Here is a 25,258-nt window from a genome sequence, read left to right on the forward strand (position 1 = left end):
ATGCAGTTTTGTCTTCCAGCAAATGGTTTCAGACATTTTTGCTCAAATGTCCGTTTCTAGTGTCCTTTAAGGAGATCTGTCCCGCTGGTCCGGGGTACCACTACTCCGCCTCCACCCTTCAAGTCACCCAGAGAGTCTCAGAGCACCTGGACCCCACAGGTACAGACTCATAACCTGCTTGTTCTTCAGTGTTTGGCCTGAGGTGGACAGAGGAACATCAGGATCTCATGATTTGAATTCACTGGTTGTGATCAGAGTTCTCAGTTGGGTCTTGTCGTGGCTCATACAGACCTAACCCGCTTACTCCCACCTTCGTCCTCGTGTCAAGGTACAGAATCCGGGTCCAGCAGCAGCAGAACCTCCATCTCCCAGCAGAAACCTTCTTCCTCGGGAACGACCTCCTCCAGCTTTTCATCCTTTGGCGCCAGACCCAGTCCACCACATTTGGAGATCCGCCCCCGGCCAGAGCCCCGCCCAACAGCCGGTTCTCCTAGACAGCCTGCTAGTGGTGGAGCCATAGTTCTGCAGGGAAAACCAGCAGTCCAACAGACACAACCTGGTTCTAGTGTGTCACAGTTAGCTCAGGCAAGACCTCAGTCTCCATCTGGAGGAACTCAAGGTAAGTGGATCAGAATTTCTGTTCTGATTTGGAAGCTTTTTTTTAATTCCTCTATGATGTGGTTAAATGATGGATGACAGTGCTAAAGAAGGTGTTCATCAAAACCTTCTGAATCAAACTTCACTGTCCAGACTCTGGTCGCTTAAAGTTTGTTGTTTTGGTTCCCTGCAGGCAGTCAGCCCTCCTTCAGGTCCCAACCCAGTCAGTTCCCATCTGGAGGAGATCTTTTCCCTCCTGCGGTCCTGCCCAAAAACCCTGCAAACCCCACAGCGCGACCCGCCAGAGTCCAGCGTGAGTACCAGCAGATGAACGTGGTGAAGACCAGATCCAGAGGATTCTGGCATCTTCTCTGCAGGAGGTTCTGTTTTAGACTGTATAGACCAGGGGTGGGCAATTCCAGGCCTCGAGGGCCGGTGTGTCTGCATGATTTCCAGATAGTCTTGCCCTACTCATGGCTGATTACCTGGTTCAGGTGTGTCCAGCCAATAATCTTGCCCTACTCATGGCTGATTACCTGGTTCAGGTGTGTCCAGCCAATTAGAACATGCCAGAGCAGGGTATGCTGGAAAACATGCAGGAATGCGGCCCTCAGTGCCCACCTCTGGTATAGACCAATTTCAACCTCTATGCAGACGAGTAACTTATGTGTGTGTGTGTATGCAGCACTCAAAGGTGTCTGTGAGACCAGACCAGGTGTGTGTGGGCGTGGCCACTGTCTGGATCTACCTGGTGGGAAACACTCCTGTTTGTGTGAGTCGGGGTACGAACATGGTCCTCAACGGACGACCTGTCAGGGTGAGGCGACATCAAATTAAACTTCTGTCTCTTATTTTTAGTTGCTGGTTTGTCAGATTTCTCCATTCTTTGGAAATATTTTACTATTTTTTTGTATCTGAAGTGACTATGTGGACTGTGTGGACAGTATCAATTCAATTCTTTTTTATTTTTTATAGCCCAATATCACAACACAGTTGTCTGAACGGGCGTCACGCCAGTAATTGTACAAAAACATAGAATCAGAGTGACTGTGCGGCAGACTGGCCACCTGTCCAGGGTTCCCCCAGCCTTCGCCCACAAGTGACCGGGATAGGCTCATCAACCCGAAATGGAACAAACAAATTAGAAGATGAACAGAGAATCGGTCATAAAATATGAACAATAGGTAATTGCTAAACTAAACTAGACAGACGCTGGGCATCCCTGCCCTTAGAACCTCCTTCTCGTTGAGGAAAAACTCATAAATAAAAACAGATTAGGGAAAAAAAAGAAACCTCAGGGGTGTCCCATGAAAGGGGGGATCCTCCCCCGGGATGGACAGGCGATGTACCACAACTCTTAGAGAGAATTAGCCTATCTAACTCTACAACTACATGTTTAAAGTCCAGCAGACGAGCTTCATCCAAAGGGAAGTTGGAGACGACTGGGGGCGCCGGACGAACCAGAGGAAAGAGTGTGGGAACATGTGGGGAGTATGTAAACGAATGTGTACAGTCTGCAGGTGTGTGCGAAGGTGTGCAGTGTGTTAACAGGTGTGTGTGTCTGTCTGCATACTTGACGGCCGGCCATTAGAGCGGCTGCAGAGGTGGCGTCCACTTCCTGTTTGTGGTTGCTCTCCAGACTCTGGAGGGTTTGTAATGAAGGTGTGTGTTCCTCAGACGTGGACGAGTGTCTGCAGAACCCCTGCAGCAACAGTCGGTGTGAAAACACACCGGGCAGCTACAGATGTGTGTGTCGTCATGGTTACAGGCTCTCTGGCAACACCTGCACAGGTAAGAACTCCGCCTCACTCAATGAAGTGATCTCTTTTACACCGATGGAACCGCTGAGGGGAGCTCGGTGTTTCAGACGTTGACGAGTGTGTGGATCCTCTGCGGTGTCCCGGTCAGGAGTGTGTCAATACCCTGGGCTCGTACCGCTGCACGTCCTGCCAACCCGGCTATGGCCTGCTGAACGGGCTCTGCACAGGTAACACTTACCTGCTGCTCACCTGCTGAATTGACCTGAATTAGCCTTTTTGACATTGCAACAAGTACAAGGACAACAAAATTGCTTGGAAGGGAAAACAGGGAGAAAGAAGACAATGGTGGCCAAACGGGACGGTGCAAAGGAGAGGGGAGGGGCTCTAGGTGAAACCAGAGTCGAGGAAGCCGAGCAAACCAAGGCTGCATCCTCCCAGCCTGGTTAAAATTTCACAGCCTGACGCTCAGCTTGGCAGAATTCTGACCAGATAATAATTCTTGGCACCAGCCGACTTGGTTCCGTCTACCACGAGTAACCACGTGGCAACTGTGGGGAGTCTGGAGACTTTGTGGGACAAAGTAAATTTCTTTGACTTGTCATCTGTTTTCTGAACCAGTTCAAAGACTACGAGCGCTCTCCCCTGATGGGCAAGTAAAGCATCAGATTCTGGCTGACCTTTGACTGTATCTCAGTCTGAACTGCCTGCTGTGTCTCTCCACAAAACTCCAACACTCCAACTTTTTGCAGCTTTATAATTTACCAAAAATATCGTGATCTCAAATGCCAGAAATAGGAATACATGTTGCACAGGGAGATGGGGCAAACACATCAACCTCCATTTGCTCCATGGAACATTGGGGTAACTGGCTGCAAAAGTTTAAATCCAAACCAGAAAGATCAGAGAACTTGTGACCTGGTTCCAGGTTTTTTGTGTGATCTAAGAGTAACTGAAGAAAGATTTTTGAATAAACCAATAAACGCAGGAGCTCCTGTGTACAGACATCGACGAGTGCCGCCAGAGTCCATGCTCCAACGCTCGCTGTGAAAACACTCCTGGAAGCTACCGCTGTGTTTGTCGCCCCGGTTACCGGCTGCAGAACGACACCTGTGCAGGTACGGGTCCCGCGGTCAGAGCTGCCGCTGCTCTTTGCAGGAACTCAACAGAACTGTGTGTCCAGACATGGACGAGTGTGCGGAGCCGTCCCGCTGTAACGGACAGATGTGCGTGAACTCTGCGGGGTCCTACAGGTGTGTGTCGTGTCGCTCCGGATACAAGCTGACCAACAGACAGTGCACAGGTATCACACGCGCACACACGTGCACACACTCACAGACAGTTAGAGGTGTCTGACCCTCTGCTGTCTGTCTGCAGATGTGGATGAGTGTGAAAGCGCAGCAGCGTGTGAGGCAGACCGGCGCTGTGTGAACACAGCGGGCTCCTTCAGGTGTGAATGTCTGCCCGGATACCAAGCCTCCAGCCTTGGGAGGCAGTGCAGAGGTGAGACGGGAGGGCCGGGGGCCGGAGGGCCGGAGGGTCGGGGGCCGGAGGTCCGGGAGCAGTGCTCTGAAACCGTCTCCTGTTTGCTTTCAGACATCAACGAGTGCTTGGAGGGCGACTTCTGTTTCTCTGGGGGGGAGTGTCTGAACACCCCCGGCTCATATATGTGTGTGTGCTCTCAGGGGTTCACACTGAGCAGCAATGGCACCGCCTGCAAGGGTGAGTCCATGAAAACTCATCTCTTCAGTGGAGGAGATTTCTGTCAGGCGCTTTTTTCATTTATTTATTTGTTCCTTTCATGAACATTGATGTTCAAATGTTTACATGTTTCTCTTACATATTGAACATTTTCATGATTGGAAGGGAGCAAAATTTAAGAACACAATTCTTATAATTATCTGCTCCCTTTTAAACATTACATTTACATTTCTCACACCATCACCTGTGCTCAGATTTCACAATGTACAGTTCCACTACACAGTAAATACATTCCATTCATTTAATACATACATTCCAAAAATTCCATTCAACAGTCAAGTTTGTACAATCTAATTTTTTTAGCTTTTTTCATCCGTTTAAATTGGATAATATTTTGACAACTTTTTAACTGATTCTCCTGGGAATTCCACATTTTTACCCCTGCAATAGGCAAACACTTTTGCTTTAATGTTGTTCGAGCAATCTGTTGTTTGAAATCAAATTTTCTCTTATGATTTTCTTCTCCTGTGGTGAAAATAAAAAGCTTTTGTAGGTCTTCTGGTAAATCTCTGTTTCTGGCTTTAAACATAACTAATAAGGTCTGCAATTCAATTAAATTTTTACGTTTTAATAAGTCTGACTTAATAAAAAGTTAATTTGTGTGATCTCTAAAATTAGCTTTGTGAATAATTCGAATGGCTCTCTTCTGTAGTAGAATTGAGGGCATTATTTTAGTTTCATATGTGTTTCCCCACACTTCAATGCAATATGTAAAATTTCATGTTCGTACGTTCCGTTTGATTTCTCCGTTGGACGTGTCTGTCTGAAAATTCTAACTGGAAATCTGACAAATGAAAGTAAAAACCACTGAATCTTCTCCAATGTTTGAATTCCTAAAACTCAGCGTTTGAATCCTCAAATAAAGGAGAAATTTCCAAAGGTTTCTGTCAAACTTTTAAATGCAGAGGAAAGTATTTCACAGCGGTGTGAGATGAGTTTCTGTCTGAGGCAACATCAGTGTCTAATTCATGTGTTTGTAGATGTGGATGAGTGTCTGAAACCAGGAGTGTGTTCAGATGGTCGCTGTGTGAACACAGACGGTTCCTTCCACTGTCGATGTGCAAACGGCTTCGCCTCCAACCCTGAGCGGACGGCCTGCCTCGGTACCGACACCCCCCCTTCCTCAGAACCTGAACTCTCTCTTTAGTCTTTCTGGATCTCTGTGTTGTCTCTGTAGCTTCACTTCTCCACGTAACCCTTGTGCTATCCTATGTACTTTAACGTTGGGAGTTGGGTCATCTAGACCCACTAGACAGTGCACTGAACCTTTTTTCTTCAATGATTTGTGATCTTCACTGGTGTCCATGGATTACATGAAATCTTTCCACCTTTATCCACCTTTGTCATGGTAGGGAGAACACCTCAATGGAAGGGGGGGTCATCTAGGATTGCACAAGGTTAACAGGAGGGATGATGTTGGATCTTTGGTTGATGTGTGACCATGTCCACAGTTATTAAACGTTTGGTTAGTCCCACTTCATCAGACCTTCAGAGACAGTGCGTCATGGTGGATGATGGTTCGACGCCTGTACTGTTCAGAGATGGTGTTGTGTCTGTGACTTGAACATCTATGGATCGTCACGTTTTTTTCCCCCTTTGTGTCTCAGACGTTGATGAGTGCATCTCTTCCAATGGTTCAGTCTGTGGGTCCCAGCGCTGTGAAAACACGATCGGTTCGTACCGCTGCCTCACTTCCTGTGAGGCCGGCTACAGAGTTCAGCCTGACGGCAGCTGTGCGGGTGAGTCTGAACCTGCAGGGACCCACTGCTTAGCCGTGGAGGCGTTGTCCTGACTGTCAGAGCGAAAGGTCCCCCGAGGTCATGTCCCTCTTGACACCTTTTGGTTTGGCCTGTTTCTCAGATGAGGACGAGTGTGCGTCCCAGCCGGGCGTGTGCGGCACGGCGCGTTGTGAGAACCTGAAGGGAGGCTTTGTGTGTAGATGTGACATCACAGGGCAGGTGTTTGAGGCGACGAGCAGAAGATGTGTCAGCGCCGCACCACGCCGTAAGAACACACATCTTCAGTCTGTGGACTTTCACGCCGCATCCATGAAGCAACTAATGATCAACAGAGGACCTTGTGGATCTGTCAGTGACCACCAGGGTGTCTAAAGTAGAGAATGAATGCATGAGATGCAAATATGGTGCATACAATAAAGTGAGAAGTTCTTCTTCCTACTGACAAAACAAAAGTTTACTTATGGCAAACGGTATTAATAAAGTGGTTCTGTAACTGTTGGGGAGCCCCTGTCCTCCTGGATCTAGAAGATGATGTTTCTGTAGATTTTTTAGAACCAATTTATACAAAGAAAATCTAAAGTACATCCAGGTCACTGCTGAACTGTCACTTTGTTCATGTTTCAGTGACAGAAACCGGGCGGGGCACCCAGATCCTGTCCTCTGCATTCTCCTCCGCTTTTCATGTCAGAATGGTGGAGCTGGCTCCACCATTGTTAGCCCCCACTCCCCCTCCAGTGTCAGCCCCAACCCCCCTCCCCGAGGCTCGTCCTGGGGAGCTGAGGGAGTGTTACTACAACCTGGCCAACAGGGGGAGCTGCAGCCTGCTGGCGGCCAACACCACCCAGCAGGAGTGCTGCTGCACGGTGGGGGAGGGCTGGGGGCTTGGCTGCCAGTATTACACCTGCCCACCTGCAAACACAGGTGAGCCAACTCCCCCCCCAGGACGACAGTGAAAGACATGATAACAACAGACACATTCAGGTTCACAGATGACGCTTCTCTGTTGCAGCTGAGTTTCTGGCTCTGTGTCTCAGCGGCAGAGGATATGTCACAGCAGGACCAGGAGTCTTCAACTACAGAGGTACGGTAAAACACCTGACACGCCTCAAGGTCTAAACTCTAGAGAATTTCAGGAAAGACACACCGCTTCAACGCTTCCAAGAGAGGAAACATGCTTTGACCCATCGCTGCATTTTCACGCAGTAGATTCATGAACAAGACAGAGGTCCAGATAGAAGAAGAAGAAGATGGAAAGACCTCACCGGACAGACCTCAACAGACAGACCTAACTGGACAGACCTCAACAGACAGACCTGATAGGAGAGACCTTACCGGACAGACCTCACCAGACAGACCTCAAAAGACTGCCCTGATAGGAGAGACCTTACCGGACAGACCTCAACAGACAGATCTGATAGGAGAGTCCTTACCGGACAGACCTCAGCAGACAGCCCTGATAGGAGAGACCTTACCGGACAGACCTCACCAGACAGACCTCAAAAGACAGCCCTGATAGGAGAGACCTTACCTGACAGACCTCACCAGACAGACCTCAACAGACAGCCCTGATAGGAGAGACCTTACCGAACAGACCTCACCAGACAGACCTCAAAAGACAGCCCTGATAGGAGAGACCTTACCGAACAGACCTCAACAGACAGCCCTGATTGGAGACACCTTACCGGACAGACCTCACCAGACAGACCTCAAAAGACAGCCCTGATAGGAGAGACCTTACTGGACAGACCTCAACAGACAGCCCTGATTGGAGACACCTTACCGGACAGACCTCACCAGACAGACCTCAACAGACAGCCCTGATTGGAGAGACCTTACCGGACAGACCTCAACAGACAGCCCTAATAGGAGAGACCTTACCGGACAAACCTCAACAGACAGACCTTAACAGACAGACCTTACTGTACAGACTTCAACAGACAGACCTGATAGGAGAGACCTTACCTGGACAGACCTCATCGGACAGACCTCAACAGACAGACCTCAACAGACAGAGCTTACGGGACAGACTTCAACAGACAGACCTAACTGGACAGACTTCCACAGACAGACCTGATAGGAGAAACCTTACCTGGACAGACCTCATCGGACAGACCTCAACAGACAGCCCTGATAGGAGATACCTTACCGGAAAGACCTCACCAGACAGACCTCAACAGAAAGCCCTGATAGGAGAGACCTTTCCGGACAGACCTCACCGGACTGACCTCAACAGACAGACCTAACTGGACAGACCTCAACAGACAGACCTGATAGGAGAGACCTTACCGGGCAGACCTCAACAGACAGACCTGATTGGAGAGACCTTTCCGGACAGACCTCACCGGACAGACCTTAACAGACAGACCTAATTGGACAGACCTCAACAGACAGACCTGATAGGAGAGACCTTACCGGACAGACCTCAACAGACAGACCTGATAGGAGAGACCTTACTGGACAGACCTCAACAGACAGCCCTGATTGGAGAGACCTTACCGGGCAGACCTCAACAGACAGCCCTGATAGGAGAGACCTTACCGGACAGACCTCAACAGACAGCCCTGGTTGTAGAGACCTTACCGGACAGACCTCAACAGACAGTCCTAACTGGACAAACCTAAACAAACAGACCTTAACAGACAGACCTTACTGTACAGACTTCAACAGACAGACCTAACTGGACAGACTTCCACAGACAGACCTGATAGGAGAGACCTTACCGGACAGACCTCACCAGACAGACCTCAACAGACAGTCCTAACTGGACAAACATCAACAGAGAGACCTCAACAGACAGAGCTTACGGGACAGACTTCAACAGACAGACCTAACTGGACAGACTTCCACAGACAGACCTGATAGGAGAGACCTTACCTGGACAGACCTCATCGGACAGACCTCAACAGACAGACCTGATTGGAGAGACCTTACCGGACAGACCTCAACAGACAGACCTGATAGGAGAGACCTTACTGGACAGACCTCAACAGACAGCCCTGATTGGAGAGACCTTACCGGGCAGACCTCAACAGACAGCCCTGATAGGAGAGACCTTACCGGACAGACCTCAACAGACAGCCCTGGTTGTAGAGACCTTACCGGACAGACCTCAACAGACAGTCCTAACTGGACAAACCTAAACAAACAGACCTTAACAGACAGACCTTACTGTACAGACTTCAACAGACAGACCTAACTGGACAGACTTCCATAGACAGACCTAATAGGAGAGACCTTACCTGGACAGACCTCATCGGACAGACCTCAACAGACAGCCCTGATTGGAGAAACCATTCCGGACAGACCTCAACAGACAGACCTAACTGGACAGACCCCAACAGACAGGCCTGATAGGAGATACCTTACCGGAAAGACCTCACCAGACAGACCTCAACAGAAAGCCCTGATAGGAGAGACCTTACCAAACTGACCTCAACAGACAGCCCTGATTGGAGAGACCTTTCCGGACAGACCTCACCGGACTGACCTCAACAGACAGACCTAACTGGACAGACCTCAACAGACAGCCCTGATAGGAGATACCTTACCGGAAAGACCTCACCAGACAGACCTCAACAGAAAGCCCTGATAGGAGAGACCTTACCAAACTGACCTCAACAGACAGCCCTGATTGGAGAGACCTTTCCGGACAGACCTCACCGGACTGACCTCAACAGACAGACCTAACTGGACAGACCTCAACAGACAGACCTGATAGGAGAGACCTTACCGGACAGACCTCAACAGACAGACCTCAACAGACAGACCTGATTGGAGAGACCTTTCCGGACAGACCTCACCGGACAGACCTTAACAGACAGACCTAATTGGACAGACCTCAACAGACAGACCTGATAGGAGAGACCTTACCGGACAGACCTCAACAGACAGACCTGATAGGAGAGACCTTACTGGACAGACCTCAACAGACAGCCCTGATTGGAGAGACCTTACCGGGCAGACCTAAACAGACAGCCCTGATAGGAGAGACCTTACCGGACAGACCTCAACAGACAGCCCTGGTTGTAGAGACCTTACCGGACAGACCTCAACAGACAGTCCTAACTGGACAAACCTAAACAAACAGACCTTAACAGACAGACCTTACTGTACAGACTTCAACAGACAGACCTAACTGGACAGACTTCCACAGACAGACCTGATAGGAGAGACCTTACCGGACAGAACTCACCAGACAGACCTCAACAGACAGTCCTAACTGGACAAACATCAACAGACAGACCTCAACAGACAGAGCTTACGGGACAGACTTCAACAGACAGACCTAACTGGACAGACTTCCACAGACAGACCTGATAGGAGAGACCTTACCTGGACAGACCTCATCGGACAGACCTCAACAGACAGACCTGATTGGAGAGACCTTTCCGGACAGACCTCACCGGACAGACCTCAACAGACAGACCTGATTGGAGAGACCTTTCCGGACAGACCTCACCGGACAGACCTTAACAGACAGCCCTGATAGGAGAGACCTTACCGGACAGACCTCACCAGACAGACCTCAACAGACAGTCCTAACTGGACAAACCTCAACAGACAGACCTCAACAGACAGAGCTTACGGGACAGACTTCAACAGACAGACATAACTGGACAGACTTCCACAGACAGACCTGATAGGAGAGACCTTACCTGGACAGACCTCATCGGACAGACCTCAACAGACAGACCTGATTGGAGAGACCTTTCCGGACAGACCTCACCGGACAGACCTTAACAGACAGATGTAATTGGAGAGACCTTACCGAACAGACCTCACCAGACAGACCTCAAAAGAGAGCCCTGATAGGAGAGACCTTACCGGACAGACCTCAAAAGACAGCCCTGATAGGAGAGACCTTACCGGACAGACTTCAACAGACAACCCTGATTGGAGAGACCTTACCGGACAGACCTCAAGAGACAGCCCTGATAGGAGAGACCTTACCGGACAGACCTCAACAGACAGCCCTGGTTGTAGAGACCTTACCGGACTGACCTCAACAGACAGTCCTAACTGGACAAACCTAAACTGACAGACCTTAACAGACAGACCTTACTGTACAGACTTCAACAGACAGACCTAACTGGACAGACTTCCACAGACAGACCTGATAAGAGAGACCTTACCTGGACAGACCTCATCGGACAGACCTCAACAGACAGCCCTGATTGGAGAGACCTTTCCGGACAGACCTCAACAGACAGACCTCAACAGACAGACCTAACTGGACAGACCTCAACAGACAGCCCTGATAGGAGAGACCTTACTGGACAGACCTCACCAGACAGACCTCAACAGACAGTCCTAACTGGACAAACCTCAACAGACAGACCTCAACAGACAGAGCTTACGGGACAGACTTCAACAGACAGACCTAACTGGACAGACTTCCACAGACAGACCTGATAAGAGAGACCTTACCTGGACAGACCTCATCGGACAGACCTCAACAGACAGCCCTGATTGGAGAGACCTTACTGGACAGACCTCACCAGACAGACCTCAACAGACAGTCCTAACTGGAAAAACCTCAACAGACAGACCTCAACAGACAGAGCTTACGGGACAGACTTCAACAGACAGACCTAACTGGACAGACTTCCACAGACAGACCTGATAGGAGAGACCTTACCTGACAGGTTCTCTGTTTTTGTCCTTTTCATGGGTTAAAGTTTGTACAAATAAAGTTTGTGTGATTGGAATGACTACGGGGAACAGAGAAGGTGTTCCTAACGTTGTCTTTTCCGTCTGTTCTCAGATGTGGATGAGTGTAAACGCTTCCAGCCTCAGGTGTGTAAGAATGGAGTGTGTGTCAACAACATACCTGGATACAGATGCTACTGCTACAGCGGATACGTTTATAACAGCACGCTGTTGGAGTGTGTCGGTACGAACACGGCACATTCTCCAGCACTACAGAGCCCCTGAGCCGCCCCCTTTAGCCTTCAGTGTTTGGGACAACCCTGCTCCTTCAGTGGTTGGGCGCAGAAGTGGAAATGAAACATATGCTGGGTCCTCTTAGAAAGTCAAGAAATTCTGTTCAGTGAAGTTTATAAACCGGTCATTTATTTTGTTTAAAACATTTAGTTAACAATTTTTTAAAATGTTTTAATGAAGTATTTGCAAATTATTGTAAAAAAATCTCCAATAACAATTTAAATATTTAGCATTTTTGAATTTGGAACATCTTTTTTAAAACAAGGTAACAAAAACATTCAAACATGCTAAAGTCCAAGTTTATCAGCAGACGGATTGGGTAGCGGTTCAGTCATCACACACGCATGAACCCAAACATCCTGTCCGTGTTTCTGTTTTTTCCTTCAGATCACGATGAATGTGAGGAGGAGACCTGTGTGGGCGGAGTTTGTGTCAACACAGTCGGTTCATATTACTGCACCTGTCCTACCCATCTGGTTCTTGATGAGACGCAACGAAACTGTGTGAACTCCTCCCACAGCTCTATGGGTGAGACTCCTCCCCCTTTAGAAGCCTTTTTTTTTCCATGAGTCCACCAGGTTTTTGTTCTCCTAAATGGTAAAGGTCATAGACTTTTCTATAGTGATTAACCCTTTAAAACCAGAGCGTCGCTGGCAATGGCGACAGGAAAATAGCATTGGCTCTTTGAATCCCCATGACTTCTCGGTCATCATGCAGTCAACATAAACGGATTTACCGACACATTTTACTAGCATGAAGTGTCAGAATCAGTTGGTCTGCATTAACCGCATAAACAGAGTACTGTAAAGTGTTGCTCATCAGCGCAATGCCGCTTTTCTCCGCGTCAGAATCCATTGGATTTACATTAATTGCGTAAACCGTTGAAAGTAACGGTTGTTCAAAGAACACCCACACTGGACACTGAAGCTAAAGATCCTGTGTTAAAGAGTTAGCGCCAAAAGTGCTTTCCAAGTCCTATTCATGTCAGAGGGGTGGGGGTGAAGCCCCAAAGCAATCAAAAATTTTAGTACAGTCACTGGTGCTCGGCAGGCTGGACGAGCTACCCTGGTCAAGGGCTCCATATCTGAAACAGCTTGGATACGCTGACAGTCAGCAAAAACATCCTCCCATGCCCTTCTAAGGGACTGACGTTTTATAAGAGGTGGTCGGTGCTTTTGGAACAGTTCTTCCCAACACTCAGAAATTACATTCATGCCCAAGATGGCCTTCTTTTCACCCAAATAGCCGTCTTCTACCACCACAACCCCACAAATCGGGACCCGAACCCCCCCCACCTGGAAGTCAACTACTATGTAGCCTGTATAAGGGATGCTTAGTCCATTTGCAGCTCGAAGTTTAAGCCAAGAGAGGACCCCACCCAAATGCTTCTCCTTGAAGAGGTCTTTACACAGACTCTCACAAAAAAGTGTTACTTGCGACCCAGTGTCTAGCAAACACTTAACTTCTACGTCATCTAGTTTAACCGTGACATATGGGCAGCTCTCTGTAAACCTGGTTGAGGGTGGGGAGCTAGGTGGGTCAGCGCTAAGGGGTCCGGTCACCTGACCCACGGTGGCCGGTGGGACTAAAAATCCTGATGGGGGGCTCTAGAGTGGCAGCTGCGGCTAAAATGCCCCGCTTCTTTGCAAGTAGCACAGATTGGGCGGCCCTGTTGGTCCCACTCATATCGTGGTGTCCCTCTAATACCCCTACTAGCTGGTCTGGCTCTATTATCTGTTCTCCAATTAGACTCTGGCTTCATACGTGTGTTTGGAACCGTTCAGTTTTCCTGTAACTCAGACAAAATATTTTTAGACATTTCAGCCACTTGGTCTTTCACCTCTTTAAGCAGTTCATTTTTCAGTTCTGTTTTCCAGTCTGTTGTGGTTTGTGCGTGGGGCACCTGCTTTCCTATTGCCATACAGGAAGACGGCGACCATTGTTCTGCTTGTTCCTCTTCCAATGAGAGTGCTTCCATCTTTACTTCATCAAAGGACAATGTAGGAGTCTTCTTCACAAGGCGTCGTAGCTCCTGGCGAAGGGAACCTTCTCTTAATCCCATGACAAACTGGTCTTGTAGGATGGCATCACCATCCTCAAGTCCTGCCTCGTTTCTCTGTTTCAACACAAGAAAGAGTTCTCTCAACCGCAGGGAAAAAGACTTGAGTGACTCTGGTGGCTGTTGTCTACAATTAAAAAAACGAGTCCTGAGCACAGAAACGTGAGTGTTATCACCATACAGAACATGCAAAACATCAAGAATTTTCTTAGGAGTGTCTCTAAGTGATCTCTCCAGAGTTAATATTTCTCTCTTTGCTTCACCTTCAAGTAAATTTAAAAGAATGTCAGCTTTCTGAGAGTCTGTAAGAGGCTGAAAACTTAGCATAGATTAAGCTTGGTGTTTCCACTCCCCAAACTTGAATTGAGCATTTTCCCCACTAAACTTTTGCACCCATGGACAACCCATGAAAAATGGCATCATCATTGCTGAAGGGCCAGCTGCACCTACCTGGGCCTGCTGCATGCTGGAGCGACCAGTGCCTCAACCCAGCAGAATCCTGCCGACAACGCCAAAAATCTGTCAGAGGGGTGGGGGTGAAGCCCCAAAGCAATCAAAAATTTTAGGGATCTGCTGGGGAGTTTGCTAGTTGCTCCAGAGACAGCCAAAGCCTTGATAGTTAAAAAGTTTTAATAAAACCAGTCTAAAACCAGAAATGGTAAAAAAACTAAAAACAAAAATGACATAAAACACATGTAAAGCCAACACATCAGGAGAACAGCGGTAGTAATTGTCCATATCACGCCATTGTCCAAGTGTCCGCCTTGATGTTCGTCCCACACCCAAGTCCTTCACACGAGCAGGCCTGCACTCCAAGCCACCAGTTCACATGCAATAAAAACAAGGCAAATCCACAAATAGTTTTAAAAACACAAAAACAGTCATGCAAAGGAGTTAAAAGTCAATCCATATAAAACCCAATTAAAATCCACTGGTGACTGAGCTACAGGCTGCTCATAGAAGCTCAGTGTGTAGCTGGCACACTTAACTTTAGGAGGGGTGAAGCCCGTTCACCCCTCTGTGTCTCCAAATGGCAGTGTGAGATCTTCCTGAGGGTGTGCTGCCTCCCTCCTCCTCCACGCGAGCGATTTACTGGTCCGCGCCCCGATGAAGACCTGTGGCCAGTGTTCTGCCGCCTCCGCGTCCTGAATTGCGCACCTCCGGCTCCAAGCCTTCCTCCTGCCTGCACCTTGCAGGTTGCACCCAAATGTCACGGACCTCGCGTCTCTGGCTCCAGCAGCAGGCCAAACTCAAACGATACAGGCTCCAACAGTCCTCCTGCTGCAGGCTGTGCCCAAGTGTCAGGAACCACACGCACCGGCTCCAACAGTCCTCCTCTTCTTTTCCCGCCGGCCGCGCACTGGTCCTCTATAAGAGAATGACAGCCTCCCTGCTCTGTATGTGACCACGCCCTCCCACACAGGTGTCCTTCATCCACCATCAGCAATCTGTGCAAGCAGTCACAAACTACCTGCTGGCATTCACCTGCACACACAGAATCAAACCTGCAACCTTCAATTCAATTCCTTTCCATTTTATTTATACAGCCAAATATGACAACAATAGTCGTCTCAATGGGCTTCATGCTGGTAATTGTATAAGAACAGGAAATAGGTCACATAATTCAATAGGTAATGGCTAAACTAAACTAATGGCTAAACTAAACTAAACTAGTGGCTAAACTAAACTAAACTGGCATCCCTGCCCTTAGACCCTCCTCCTCTGTAAGGAAAAACTCCTAAAAAAAACAGATTCTAGGAAAAAAAGGGGAAACCTCAGGGATGTCCACACGAAGGAGGGATCCTCCCCCAGGACGGACAGGTGATTACCAGAACTTTTATAGATGAATGAGCTTATCTAACTCTACAACTACATGTTTGAATAGTCCAGCAGATGAGCTTCATCCAGATGGAGTTGGGGGAAGGCTGGGGGCGCCAGACGAGCCAGAGGCGGGGTCTAAGGCCAAGGACAGAAACGCAGAGCTCCAAGCAGGACTAAAGCAGATCTGGACCAAAGCCAATCCAAACCAATCAGTGTTAGATTGCAATGGTTCCCTTGGTCCGGTACAGCCTCTTCCTGTCTGTAACAATCCGGCATGCATTGATTGACCATCTACCTTGAGTCTGTCGTGAAAATTCAGTTGAAAGTCTGTTGCATATTTTCATCTGGAGTTGCAGTTCGGCTTACATTGTGGCTTTACGCAGAGACGCTTTTTTAGAGATGAAATCATAAAAGTGCATTATCTGCATAGAAACATCACACTGGAAGCAGTTCCGGTTGATGACAAATCCTGATCCTTGTCTTGGTTTGGTTCCAGATGAGAACCTGTCTGTGTGCTGGCAGCATGTGAGCGCAGACCTGCTCTGCCAGAGCCCTCTGCTGGGGGGCCAAGTCACCTTCACCGACTGCTGCTGCATGTACGGCGAGGGCTGGGGGATGGGCTGCGCCCTCTGCCCGTCCTCAGACTCAGGTAAACGCCGACAGGATGGATCCGGAGACTTTCAGAACAAACTCTACTGAACTGAACTGAGGCCTGGAACCTCATTATAAATGTAGAAGAACAGGAACAGCAGGGGGACTTCTTCAGGACCGTAAATTAAACAGTCTGTTATAAATGGGAAAGGTCATACGTGTTGTTTTTAGTACGACACATTGGTATGTAAGAAGGTCCATAAACATGTGGGCTTCCTGTGCTCTCCATAGAGGAATACGCCGCTCTGTGCAGTTCCTTTGCTCCTCCCTTCCCGGACAGCTATCCTGAACCCCCTGGCCCTGAAACACGACTGCTTCTTGAATCAGGACGAGGAGGTCTGACCATCTCCTCCACTTCCTGTGAACCTTTTCCGAAGCTGAAATGTCCGTTCTCCTCATGGAGTTCTTGTCTCTTCAGCTCCTCCTTATGGTTCAGACCTGTACACTCGGACGCTGGTCCCCAGCAGAGACTTCAGTCGGCCTGACTACGACGATTACTCACCAGCAGGGGGCGTCAGGTCGGGTTTTGGGGGGAGGACCCCCGGCACCTCCAGCCTGCCAGAAGATGCTTATCGTCCGTCGGATTACAGGTGAGGACGCAGACCCAGAGTTTTTCGTTTTGTGAAATGAAACTGTGCCGACACTCACTGCTTGTGCCTTTCTGCAGTTCTTACTACTCTGAAGGAGACTACAGCTCCCCTGACAGCTCCGCCCCCCAAACCCCTTCATTCCGACTCCCCCCAGACCCCCGGTCCGAGATAGGATTTGGGGCCCGTCCTTTCCCTCCATCCCGGCCTGACGGACCTCCTCTAAGCCTGGCGCCGCTGCCTGGATCTCCCTACGATGATCAGGAGGAGGAGGACGAGATGACGTGGAGGCCCAGCCCACCGTTTCCTCCTTTCACTGACAGGAATCGAGGAGGAGGAGGAGCAGGGGGACGAGGAGCACCAAGGAGGCTGTACGAGAGTAAGTAGCTTTGATGGAGCGTGGGGAACATGGAACATGTTAAAAAAATGAAGAATTGTTGTGACTGAAGAAAAAGGGAAAGAACCCGATCTCTGCTGAGTCATCAGAACTCCAGAGGATCTTCTATCTGAGTTTCCTGAAGTTCTAAGTCTTAAAAACGTAGAGTTTTCAAGGTTCACAGTGGTTATTTGTTTATTGTTTTCCAAAAGTGCTTTAAAAATGGAAAGAGTCCAAGGATAGATCCCTGGTAGACACCCTTGATATCACTGCAGAGAGTAGAGGTCACACCTCTTTATGTTTCTGTTTCCACTAATCCAAGTTTCTAAAACCTCATTTATATTTAATAAAAAACATTAGAAAGAAATGTCTAAAGAATCAGAGTAGATAAAACTGAAAAGATGAATTCCCCGTTCTTCCTCTGATCTGTGTTTTTATTCTTTAGGGCGTTACGAGTTGTACGCTGGACTGAGTGCAGCAGAGGATTGTGGGATACTTCATGGCTGTGAGAACGGCAGGTGCATCCGTGTCGCTGAAGGTTACACCTGTGACTGCTACCACGGATACGAGCTGGACATGACCTCCATGACCTGCATAGGTACAGAGAAAGGCTGGTTGATGCTCACTGGGCTGGAAATGACTGTCCAGTCCATCTGATTTGGTTTCACTTTCACACACAGGATACACAAAAGCAGAAAAAGTGAACCGCACTTCAGTGTGTGGTAACACTTTATAAATCCTTAACTAACTGTTAACAGTTATTTAGCAAGTCATTTATAACTCAATAACTAAGAGTTTATTAATGATTTGTTAACTAGCTCTAATGGATAGTCATGATAAAGTGTTACCCAGTGTGTTCATCTGCAAGAGGACAGAGTCTCAGTCAGAGTGTAGCTGTGAACCCAGCTGTAGGTCAGACCAGGGCCAATCCTGGTCCTGCCCAGTTCGGAACATGGATCAGACCAGGTCTACACCTAGATCAGACCAGGTCTACACCTAGATCAGACCAGGTCTACACCTAGATCAGACCAGGTCTACACCTAGATCAGACCAGGTCTACACCTAGATCAGACCAGGTCTACACCTAGATCAGACCAGGTCTACACCTAGATCAGACCAGGTCTACACCTAGATCAGACCAGGTCCAAATTTGAATCATACCTGGATTGAACAAGGATCAGACCAGATTAAAAATCTGAATCAGACATGGAAGAAACCTGGTTTAAACCAGGAATAAACTTGGATTAGACCAAACCAAAAACAGATCAAACCTGGTTCTAACTTATATCAGACCAAATCTGAATTAGAAAACGAAAAAACCTGGATCGGACCAACTTCAAGTCCGGATTAGACCAGGACCCAACCTGGAACACACCAGGACTAAACCTGGATCAAATCAAGTCCAATCCTGATCTGACTGAATCCAAACCTGGATCACACCAGGAACAAACCTGGATTGGGTCAGGTTCGATATTCAAAAATTCCTAGCAGTAATTCTAAATCCCAGCTGGAAGATTTTTCAAGAAGAACCACAAATGTGCATTTTGATCTTTTCTGTACATGAGGCCGTACTTGGAAGGTTTTTGTCATTCATGACATCATCATCATCGTCGTCTTTCACGTTGGAGCAGGAAGGTCGTGGCTCTCTGGTTGCTTCACTTCATGGTGGTTTTAGTTTTCTGGCAGTCGGCAGCATTTGAGCGTTCTCCAGCTGGACGCTGAAACCGTTTCCCCGCCTCTCACGCCTCTGTCCCGATCCTTCGCAGACGTCAACGAGTGCGAGGACGGCGTTGGCCTGGAGTTCCCGTGCGTGAACGCTCGCTGCGTCAACACCGAAGGCTCGTTCCGCTGCGTCTGCAGGAGGGGGTACGTCGTGTCCCGCAGGCGGAACCACTGCGTGGCTGCGTAGACGGACGGAGGTCCACTGGACCGGCGCGTCGACAGCTGATAAACCGGGTCAAAGGTCAAAGAGTCCCGGACTGAAGTAGTGTTTTTGATTGCACTAAACTGAGTTTGTTAACCTCGCCTGTTCATTCATCTGCTTTTTGAAGTGAACAAACCCAGTAAATGCATCCAAAGGTCACATCAGGTCACAGTTCCAGGCTGGGGGGGGTCTCAGAACAAAACTGGGGGGTTTACGACTGAAGCAACACAGTCTGTCTTTTAAAAGTTTAATAAGTGCTGGGATTTCTGTGAGATCCATACGGACAAACAGTGAGTCCGAAACACAAACACATTAACACACACAACCTACAACAGCCGTCACGCAAATACAGCACAATTTCTTCAACCTTCCAGTTCAACCATGTTCACTGCGATGGTCGCTGCTGTCAAAAACTGCACTGAGATCCAACAGAACCAGCCGTTGGTTCAGAAGCCTGTGCAGAACCCATGAGGTTTAACAAAACGGCAACATTTAAGAGTTACTGCAACCCTCAAACGTAGTTTTCCACTGAATATAAACCGGGTTCTGAAGGTTCTGGTGGATCACATAATCCTGGTTCAGGAACCAAACTTTCCTAAAATGAAAGGCTGGGTTTTGACGGACAGCACTGAAGATAACACTTCAACATTTAAAGATGTTGCTCAGGTGTGTCGCGTGGATACCTTCACCTGTATGCTTGTATCACCTCCACCTCATTAAGACACAAAAACACCTAAAGAGCAAATTCTGAGGATAAAAACGACACAACAGAGCAAAAAAGAAAAAAACAACAACTAAAATTGGATTTTGCTGCTTTAATGAAAATTAAAATGACTGCTGACCAAAGCAAAGCTACACTTTATCTGTGAAAAATGCTAGTTTTATTTAGCACCAAGTCATCAAAAAAGTATTTTTACAACAGTTAAAGTTTTTTTCTTTTTTGCGTGTTTTCAGATAGAAGGTCATTTTCTGGAGGTTAGCATTTGTTAATTAAACACACAATCAAGTATTATTGTTGTTTGGAAAGAAATACAGTCATTCACACTAAATTGTACATTTTATTGATTTACATTTTTGTACTACGTAGTTTTAGGTTTTCCTTCACTAGCTGCTCGGCTAACAGCTGCAGATGTATTTATCAAAAATTAGAAGAAACAAATATTAACTTTGTCCGAATTCTTTCACTACGTCGTTCTCTGTAGCTGCGTTTCCACTGACTGTGAGAACAAAGTGGATTTACGATTAGAAATTCGCCAACAAATTCACTAAACTGCAATGGAAACACTTTTCAAGTTGAATGAGTCACGTGACCACCAAGCGGATGGCGATGCCCGTCTTGGTAGGAACTGGCGGCCTTGGGCGCTGCACGGCGGGCGCCACCAGAGGTCCCACAGCGCCACACAACTCATGTGGAATTGTTGGATCCACAGCTCCTCTGGAAAACCACCATTTCCCAAAATGGCTTCCCTCTTAGCCCCTCCCACATGGGAGGAGCTCGCCGCTCCACGGCCTCCTTTGATAGATGATGATGAGCGCTGGAGCCGTGGCAGAAATGTGATGTATCTGCTGTCAATCAAAGTATTGCTCACACCCTGTTAGTGTGTATCGATGCTCACTAGATCAGCAAATATAGACCACAATGCATTGTGTTCGAAGATTTGTTGTTTAAATTGATCGTTTCATCCTCAGAACACAGTGGATTCATAAAAAGTCTTTGTAAAAAGTTCAGATTTAAAAAGTTTGTATTTTGGAAAACGGTTGACATCATGAGCGTGTCGGAGTTAAAATCTAGAAAACTTGTTAGTCTTGCTCTAGATCCTTTAGGGTTCTGGAGTCGTGAAGGAATTCAGACTCACAGACGACGTCTTTTCTCAACAGTGAAGCTAAGAAATCCTCTGTTTTTATTATCCTCCTTACATACTGAAATATATAAACAGTACAGGTAGACGTTCATTTCTTAACTGGAAAACAATTAAGCCGACCAGAATAAAAGATGTTAAAAAATCTCTTCTTGTTAAAAAACACAACTGTAGTCACTGAAAAATCAAAGACAAAAATTCCAGGAAGTTCAGGATTTCAAGGTTGAACAGGTTTTGTTTAGCGAGCTCTTGAGATGGAAAACAGACATGTTTGTACATTTAAACGGAAGAATTTAGAAATCCTAGCTAATCCTTTGATGACTGACTTCATTTTTACATTTCTACTGCAGTAAAAATGTTCCTGTTGGAGTTGTAAATACAAAATATAAGTTTGTAAGTGTGGCTAAATAAAGTTTGGCCTCTTTAGCAGGTTTCCATTAGTTGTTCTTGTTGGTTCCACAGTTTGTTTCCTTTTTTAAGGCGTCTGCTGTTTACAGACTATAACCAATCGCTAAATAACAGCTTGATATTTGCCTCACATGGATTTGAACTCTAACTTTGTATTTTCCTCAAATCCAAACTAAAAATGTAATCAGACAAACGTTCATTTGGATTTTTTCATGGTTTCTTGAATCGTCAGAATGTTTAGATCTGCAGTCAAACAAAGACTGTTTTGTCTTTAGTCCAGTTTCTATATTTATGTTTTTCTCTTCATTCTGAAACCTAAAAGCTCCTTGTTTTGTGCAAAAGAAGCTGTTTCTATTTTTCTATTCTTCAAATGAGATTCCGTAAACTCCTTAATTGTGTTTGTAATTTTGTCACTTTGAATAATATTCAGTTTTTTCACGTTTTTTTCAAATAATAAAAAATATTTGTACCCTTTTACAGAAGTTTGTTGTTTCCGTTTCTGATGGAAAAATGATCTAAAGAAAGTTTATTTAAATGTATCGTCAGTGGATATACTTCTACATAGGATTTATGTTCACAGGGGGGCAAAAAGTATTGTCAGTCACCAATTGTTCAAGTTCTTCCACAGAAAAAGATTCTTCATAAATCATAGGTAAACCTCAACTACGAGTAACAGAATGAGAAAAAACATCCAGAAAATCACATTGTCTGATTTTTAAAGAATTTATTAGTAAATTATGGTGGAAAATAAATATGTTTTCATCTACAAACAAGCAGGATTTCTGTCTCTCACAGACCTGTAACTTCTTCTGTAGAGGATCCTCTGTCCTCCACTGGTTACCTGTACTAATAGGTTACCTGTTTGAACTGGTTATCTGTATAAAGACACCTGTCCACAACCTCAAACAGTCACACTCCAAACTCCACTATGGAGACCAAAGAGCTGTCTGAGGACACCAGAAACCAAACCTGCACCAGACTGGGAGACTGAATCTGCTACAGGTGAGCAGCTTGGTGTGAAGAAATCAATTATTAGGAAATGGAAGACAAACAAGACCACTGAGAGTCTCCCTTCATCTGGGGCTCCCCCCAAGATCTCACCCCGTGGGGTCACAATAATCACAAGAACAGTGAGCAAAAATCCCAGAATCCCACGGGGGACCTAGTGAATGACCTGCAGAGAGCTGGGACCAAAGTGACAAAGGTAACATCAGTAACACACTACACCACCAGGGACTCAAACCCTGCAGGGCCAGACGTGTCCCCCTGCTAAAGCCAGTACATGTGCAGGCCCGTCTACAGTCTGCTAGAGAGCATTTGGATGATCCAGAAGAGGATTGGAAGAATGTCCTATGGTCAGATGAAACCACAATAGAACTTTTTGGTAAGAACTCTACTGTTTGGAGGAGAAAGAATGCTGAGCTGCATCCAAAGAACACCAGACCTACTGTAAAGCATGGGGGTGGAAGCATCATGCTTTGGGCTGTTTTTCAGCAAAGGGACCAGGACGACTGATCCGTGTAAAGGAAAGAATGAATGGAGCCATGAATGGTCAGATTTGGAGTGAAAACCTCCTTCCATCAGCACTGAAGAAGAAACATGGCTGGGTTTTTCAGCACAACAACCATCCCAAAGACGTTACCTGTGTAACGAAGGAGTGGCTTCATAAGAAGCTTTTCAAGATCCTGGAGTGGCCCAGCCAGTCTTCAGATCTCAACCCCATAGAAAATGGGTGTGGGGCGGCCGTGGTGCAGCGGTAGGGCGGTCGACCCATGATCCTAAGATTGCAGGTTCGATTCCCGCCTTGCACGCACATGAGTCGAAGTGTCCTTGGGCAAGAAACTAAACCCCACCTTGCCTCTGGTGGTTGGCTGGCGCCTGTGTTTGGCAGCGGAGCCGCCACCAGTGTGTGAATGTGTGAGAGAATGTGTGTGTGACTGGGTGAATGGGTCTGTGACTGTAAAGCGCTTTGTCTTTGTAGGAAGAAAGGCGCTATATAAGTATACACCATTTACCAAAATCTCTGGAGGGAGTAGAAAGTTCGTGTTGCCCAGCAACAGCCACAAAACATCACTGCTGTAGAGGAGATCTGCATGGAGGAATGGACCAAAAGTTTGACTGCTCTCATTGCCAACAAAGTATTGAGTTGAACTTTTGTTACAAATAAAATGAAAAATCAGACAATGTGATTTTCTGGATCCATTCTGTCTCTCATAGTTGAGGTTTACCTATCATTAGAATTGCAGGCCTGTCTCATCTTTTTCAGTGGGAGAACTTGAACAATACTTCTTTGCCTCGCTGTACGAAAAACATTTATTCTGAATAAAGTTCATTGTTTAAAGCAAAACAATCAAACAAACATAAACAGACAGCATTTTATTTACCTAACAACGTCTCAATGTAAATATAACCCCTGTGTAAAAACAAAAATCCATGTGGAATGACAGAATAAAGCTCTATTTGAACATCCAATGTTTTGTAGACACACTTCCAGAAAGGTGTGTCATCTGCATAACTATGGAATAAAAACATCAATAGAGTCAGAACTGAACAGCAGGGGTCCAAGAATCAGACTCTGAGGAACTCCACAGGAGAGTCAGATTCCTCATCCCCAGCATCAAATTCTTCAAAACTTTGATAGAAACTTGATTTTTAATTAACCCTAATTACTTGTGTTTGTGTCTTTTTTGGATTTAGTCACATTAAAAAGGAAAAAAAAAGACTTGACCTACAGCAGTGCTTTTTGTCAAACCGATTAGTTAACAACTGCCTGAAATCTCCGTTAGCATGCCGCTAACCTGCTAGCCGTGAATGTTGTCCCCAGCGGGATGCTCGTGTGCAGCTGGCTCCATAACCTTAATGCCTGCTCTGTTTCTGCACATCCAGCCTGCTAAGCGGCTTTGCATTTTAGGCCAATCCATCGACACACAGACACTCAGGCGGCTCTAAGAGGATTATAAAGCTTCACCCAGAACCAGACGGAACCCGTGAGCCAGCGGAATATCAGCTTTCACTTTCACAGAACAGCCAGCGTCGTTTCCATGCAGGGAAGGCGATCGGTTCTAAGCCAGCGGGCGAAACAGAGCTGAGAGAAACGACTGTGACCCGCTGCAGGAGAACACGTTTGGGATTTTTCTATAAAGTTCTGTCACAAAGACGAACAAAGTTCTCCTGATTCGGTTGGGCTCTCCGTGCCTGACCCTGGAGAACTCTGGAGGACTGTAGATGTCTTGGTGGTTTAGTGGACACAGTCGTCCAATAAACATCCTTTAAGATGTCCATTAAGGTGCGGGGGGGGGGGGGGGGGGGTTATAATGAGGTAATGGTTGAGTCAGAGCAGCCCTGACCCAGATATGACTGAAGACGGTGAGTGGGTCAGGAGAAGAACGCCTCCAGGATCGGCTTTCAGCACCGACGTTTGTGCCGCTGTTGGCTGAACGTTTGGAGGAAACAAAGAAGACGCATGAGGCTGCTGAGAGCGGGAAACGCTCCACCACCTCCAAGTCTCATTTCATGAGAAAACAGTGAGCGTTTGCTAGAGGAAGTTCAAACTGTGGGCAGCTTTATAACAGACTGTTTGCTGAAGCTTCTTCCACTAATCGTCTCCTTTCTGATAGTATTATTTTCATGAGCATCCACCGTTTTCCCTCTGCTGACCGGCGGTGTTTAAGGCTTTCACAGGCCGCTTTAGGATCTCCATCTGCTCATGTCATGACTTTACAGCCTGAAAGGCTTTTTTCTTCATGCAGAGAGACTTTCCATGAAAGAAAAGAGCT

At 47.0% G+C, this 25,258-nt stretch overlaps 1 protein-coding gene across 4 annotated transcripts in view; it reads left to right on the plus strand.

The window, feature by feature from the left end:
• LOC101168560 (latent-transforming growth factor beta-binding protein 1) overlaps positions 1 to 21,527 on the plus strand; it is a 50,737-nt gene extending 29,210 nt beyond the window's left edge. For 3 of the 4 annotated variants that reach the window (XM_023961384.1, XM_023961385.1, XM_023961387.1), the window contains 23 exons: positions 61 to 159; positions 329 to 619; positions 791 to 910; positions 1,283 to 1,414; positions 2,275 to 2,388; positions 2,465 to 2,584; positions 3,359 to 3,472; positions 3,538 to 3,657; positions 3,732 to 3,857; positions 3,951 to 4,076; positions 5,096 to 5,218; positions 5,723 to 5,854; positions 5,976 to 6,119; positions 6,479 to 6,775; positions 6,864 to 6,935; positions 11,619 to 11,747; positions 12,185 to 12,325; positions 16,174 to 16,326; positions 16,560 to 16,664; positions 16,747 to 16,918; positions 16,996 to 17,294; positions 17,737 to 17,889; positions 19,058 to 21,527. In XM_023961384.1, coding sequence (XP_023817152.1) covers positions 61 to 159; positions 329 to 619; positions 791 to 910; positions 1,283 to 1,414; positions 2,275 to 2,388; positions 2,465 to 2,584; positions 3,359 to 3,472; positions 3,538 to 3,657; positions 3,732 to 3,857; positions 3,951 to 4,076; positions 5,096 to 5,218; positions 5,723 to 5,854; positions 5,976 to 6,119; positions 6,479 to 6,775; positions 6,864 to 6,935; positions 11,619 to 11,747; positions 12,185 to 12,325; positions 16,174 to 16,326; positions 16,560 to 16,664; positions 16,747 to 16,918; positions 16,996 to 17,294; positions 17,737 to 17,889; positions 19,058 to 19,200 — 3,425 coding nt within the window. In that variant the 3' untranslated portion in view covers positions 19,201 to 21,527. The remainder of the gene's footprint in view (positions 1 to 60; positions 160 to 328; positions 620 to 790; positions 911 to 1,282; positions 1,415 to 2,274; positions 2,389 to 2,464; positions 2,585 to 3,358; positions 3,473 to 3,537; positions 3,658 to 3,731; positions 3,858 to 3,950; positions 4,077 to 5,095; positions 5,219 to 5,722; positions 5,855 to 5,975; positions 6,120 to 6,478; positions 6,776 to 6,863; positions 6,936 to 11,618; positions 11,748 to 12,184; positions 12,326 to 16,173; positions 16,327 to 16,559; positions 16,665 to 16,746; positions 16,919 to 16,995; positions 17,295 to 17,736; positions 17,890 to 19,057) is intronic. The other variant, XM_023961386.1, reaches the window with a different exon arrangement.
• Positions 21,528 to 25,258: the final 3,731 nt, after the last annotated feature.

The sequence above is a fragment of the Oryzias latipes genome, chromosome 13 (assembly GCF_002234675.1).
Source record: "Oryzias latipes chromosome 13, ASM223467v1".
Taxonomy (NCBI): Eukaryota; Metazoa; Chordata; class Actinopteri; order Beloniformes; family Adrianichthyidae; genus Oryzias; species Oryzias latipes.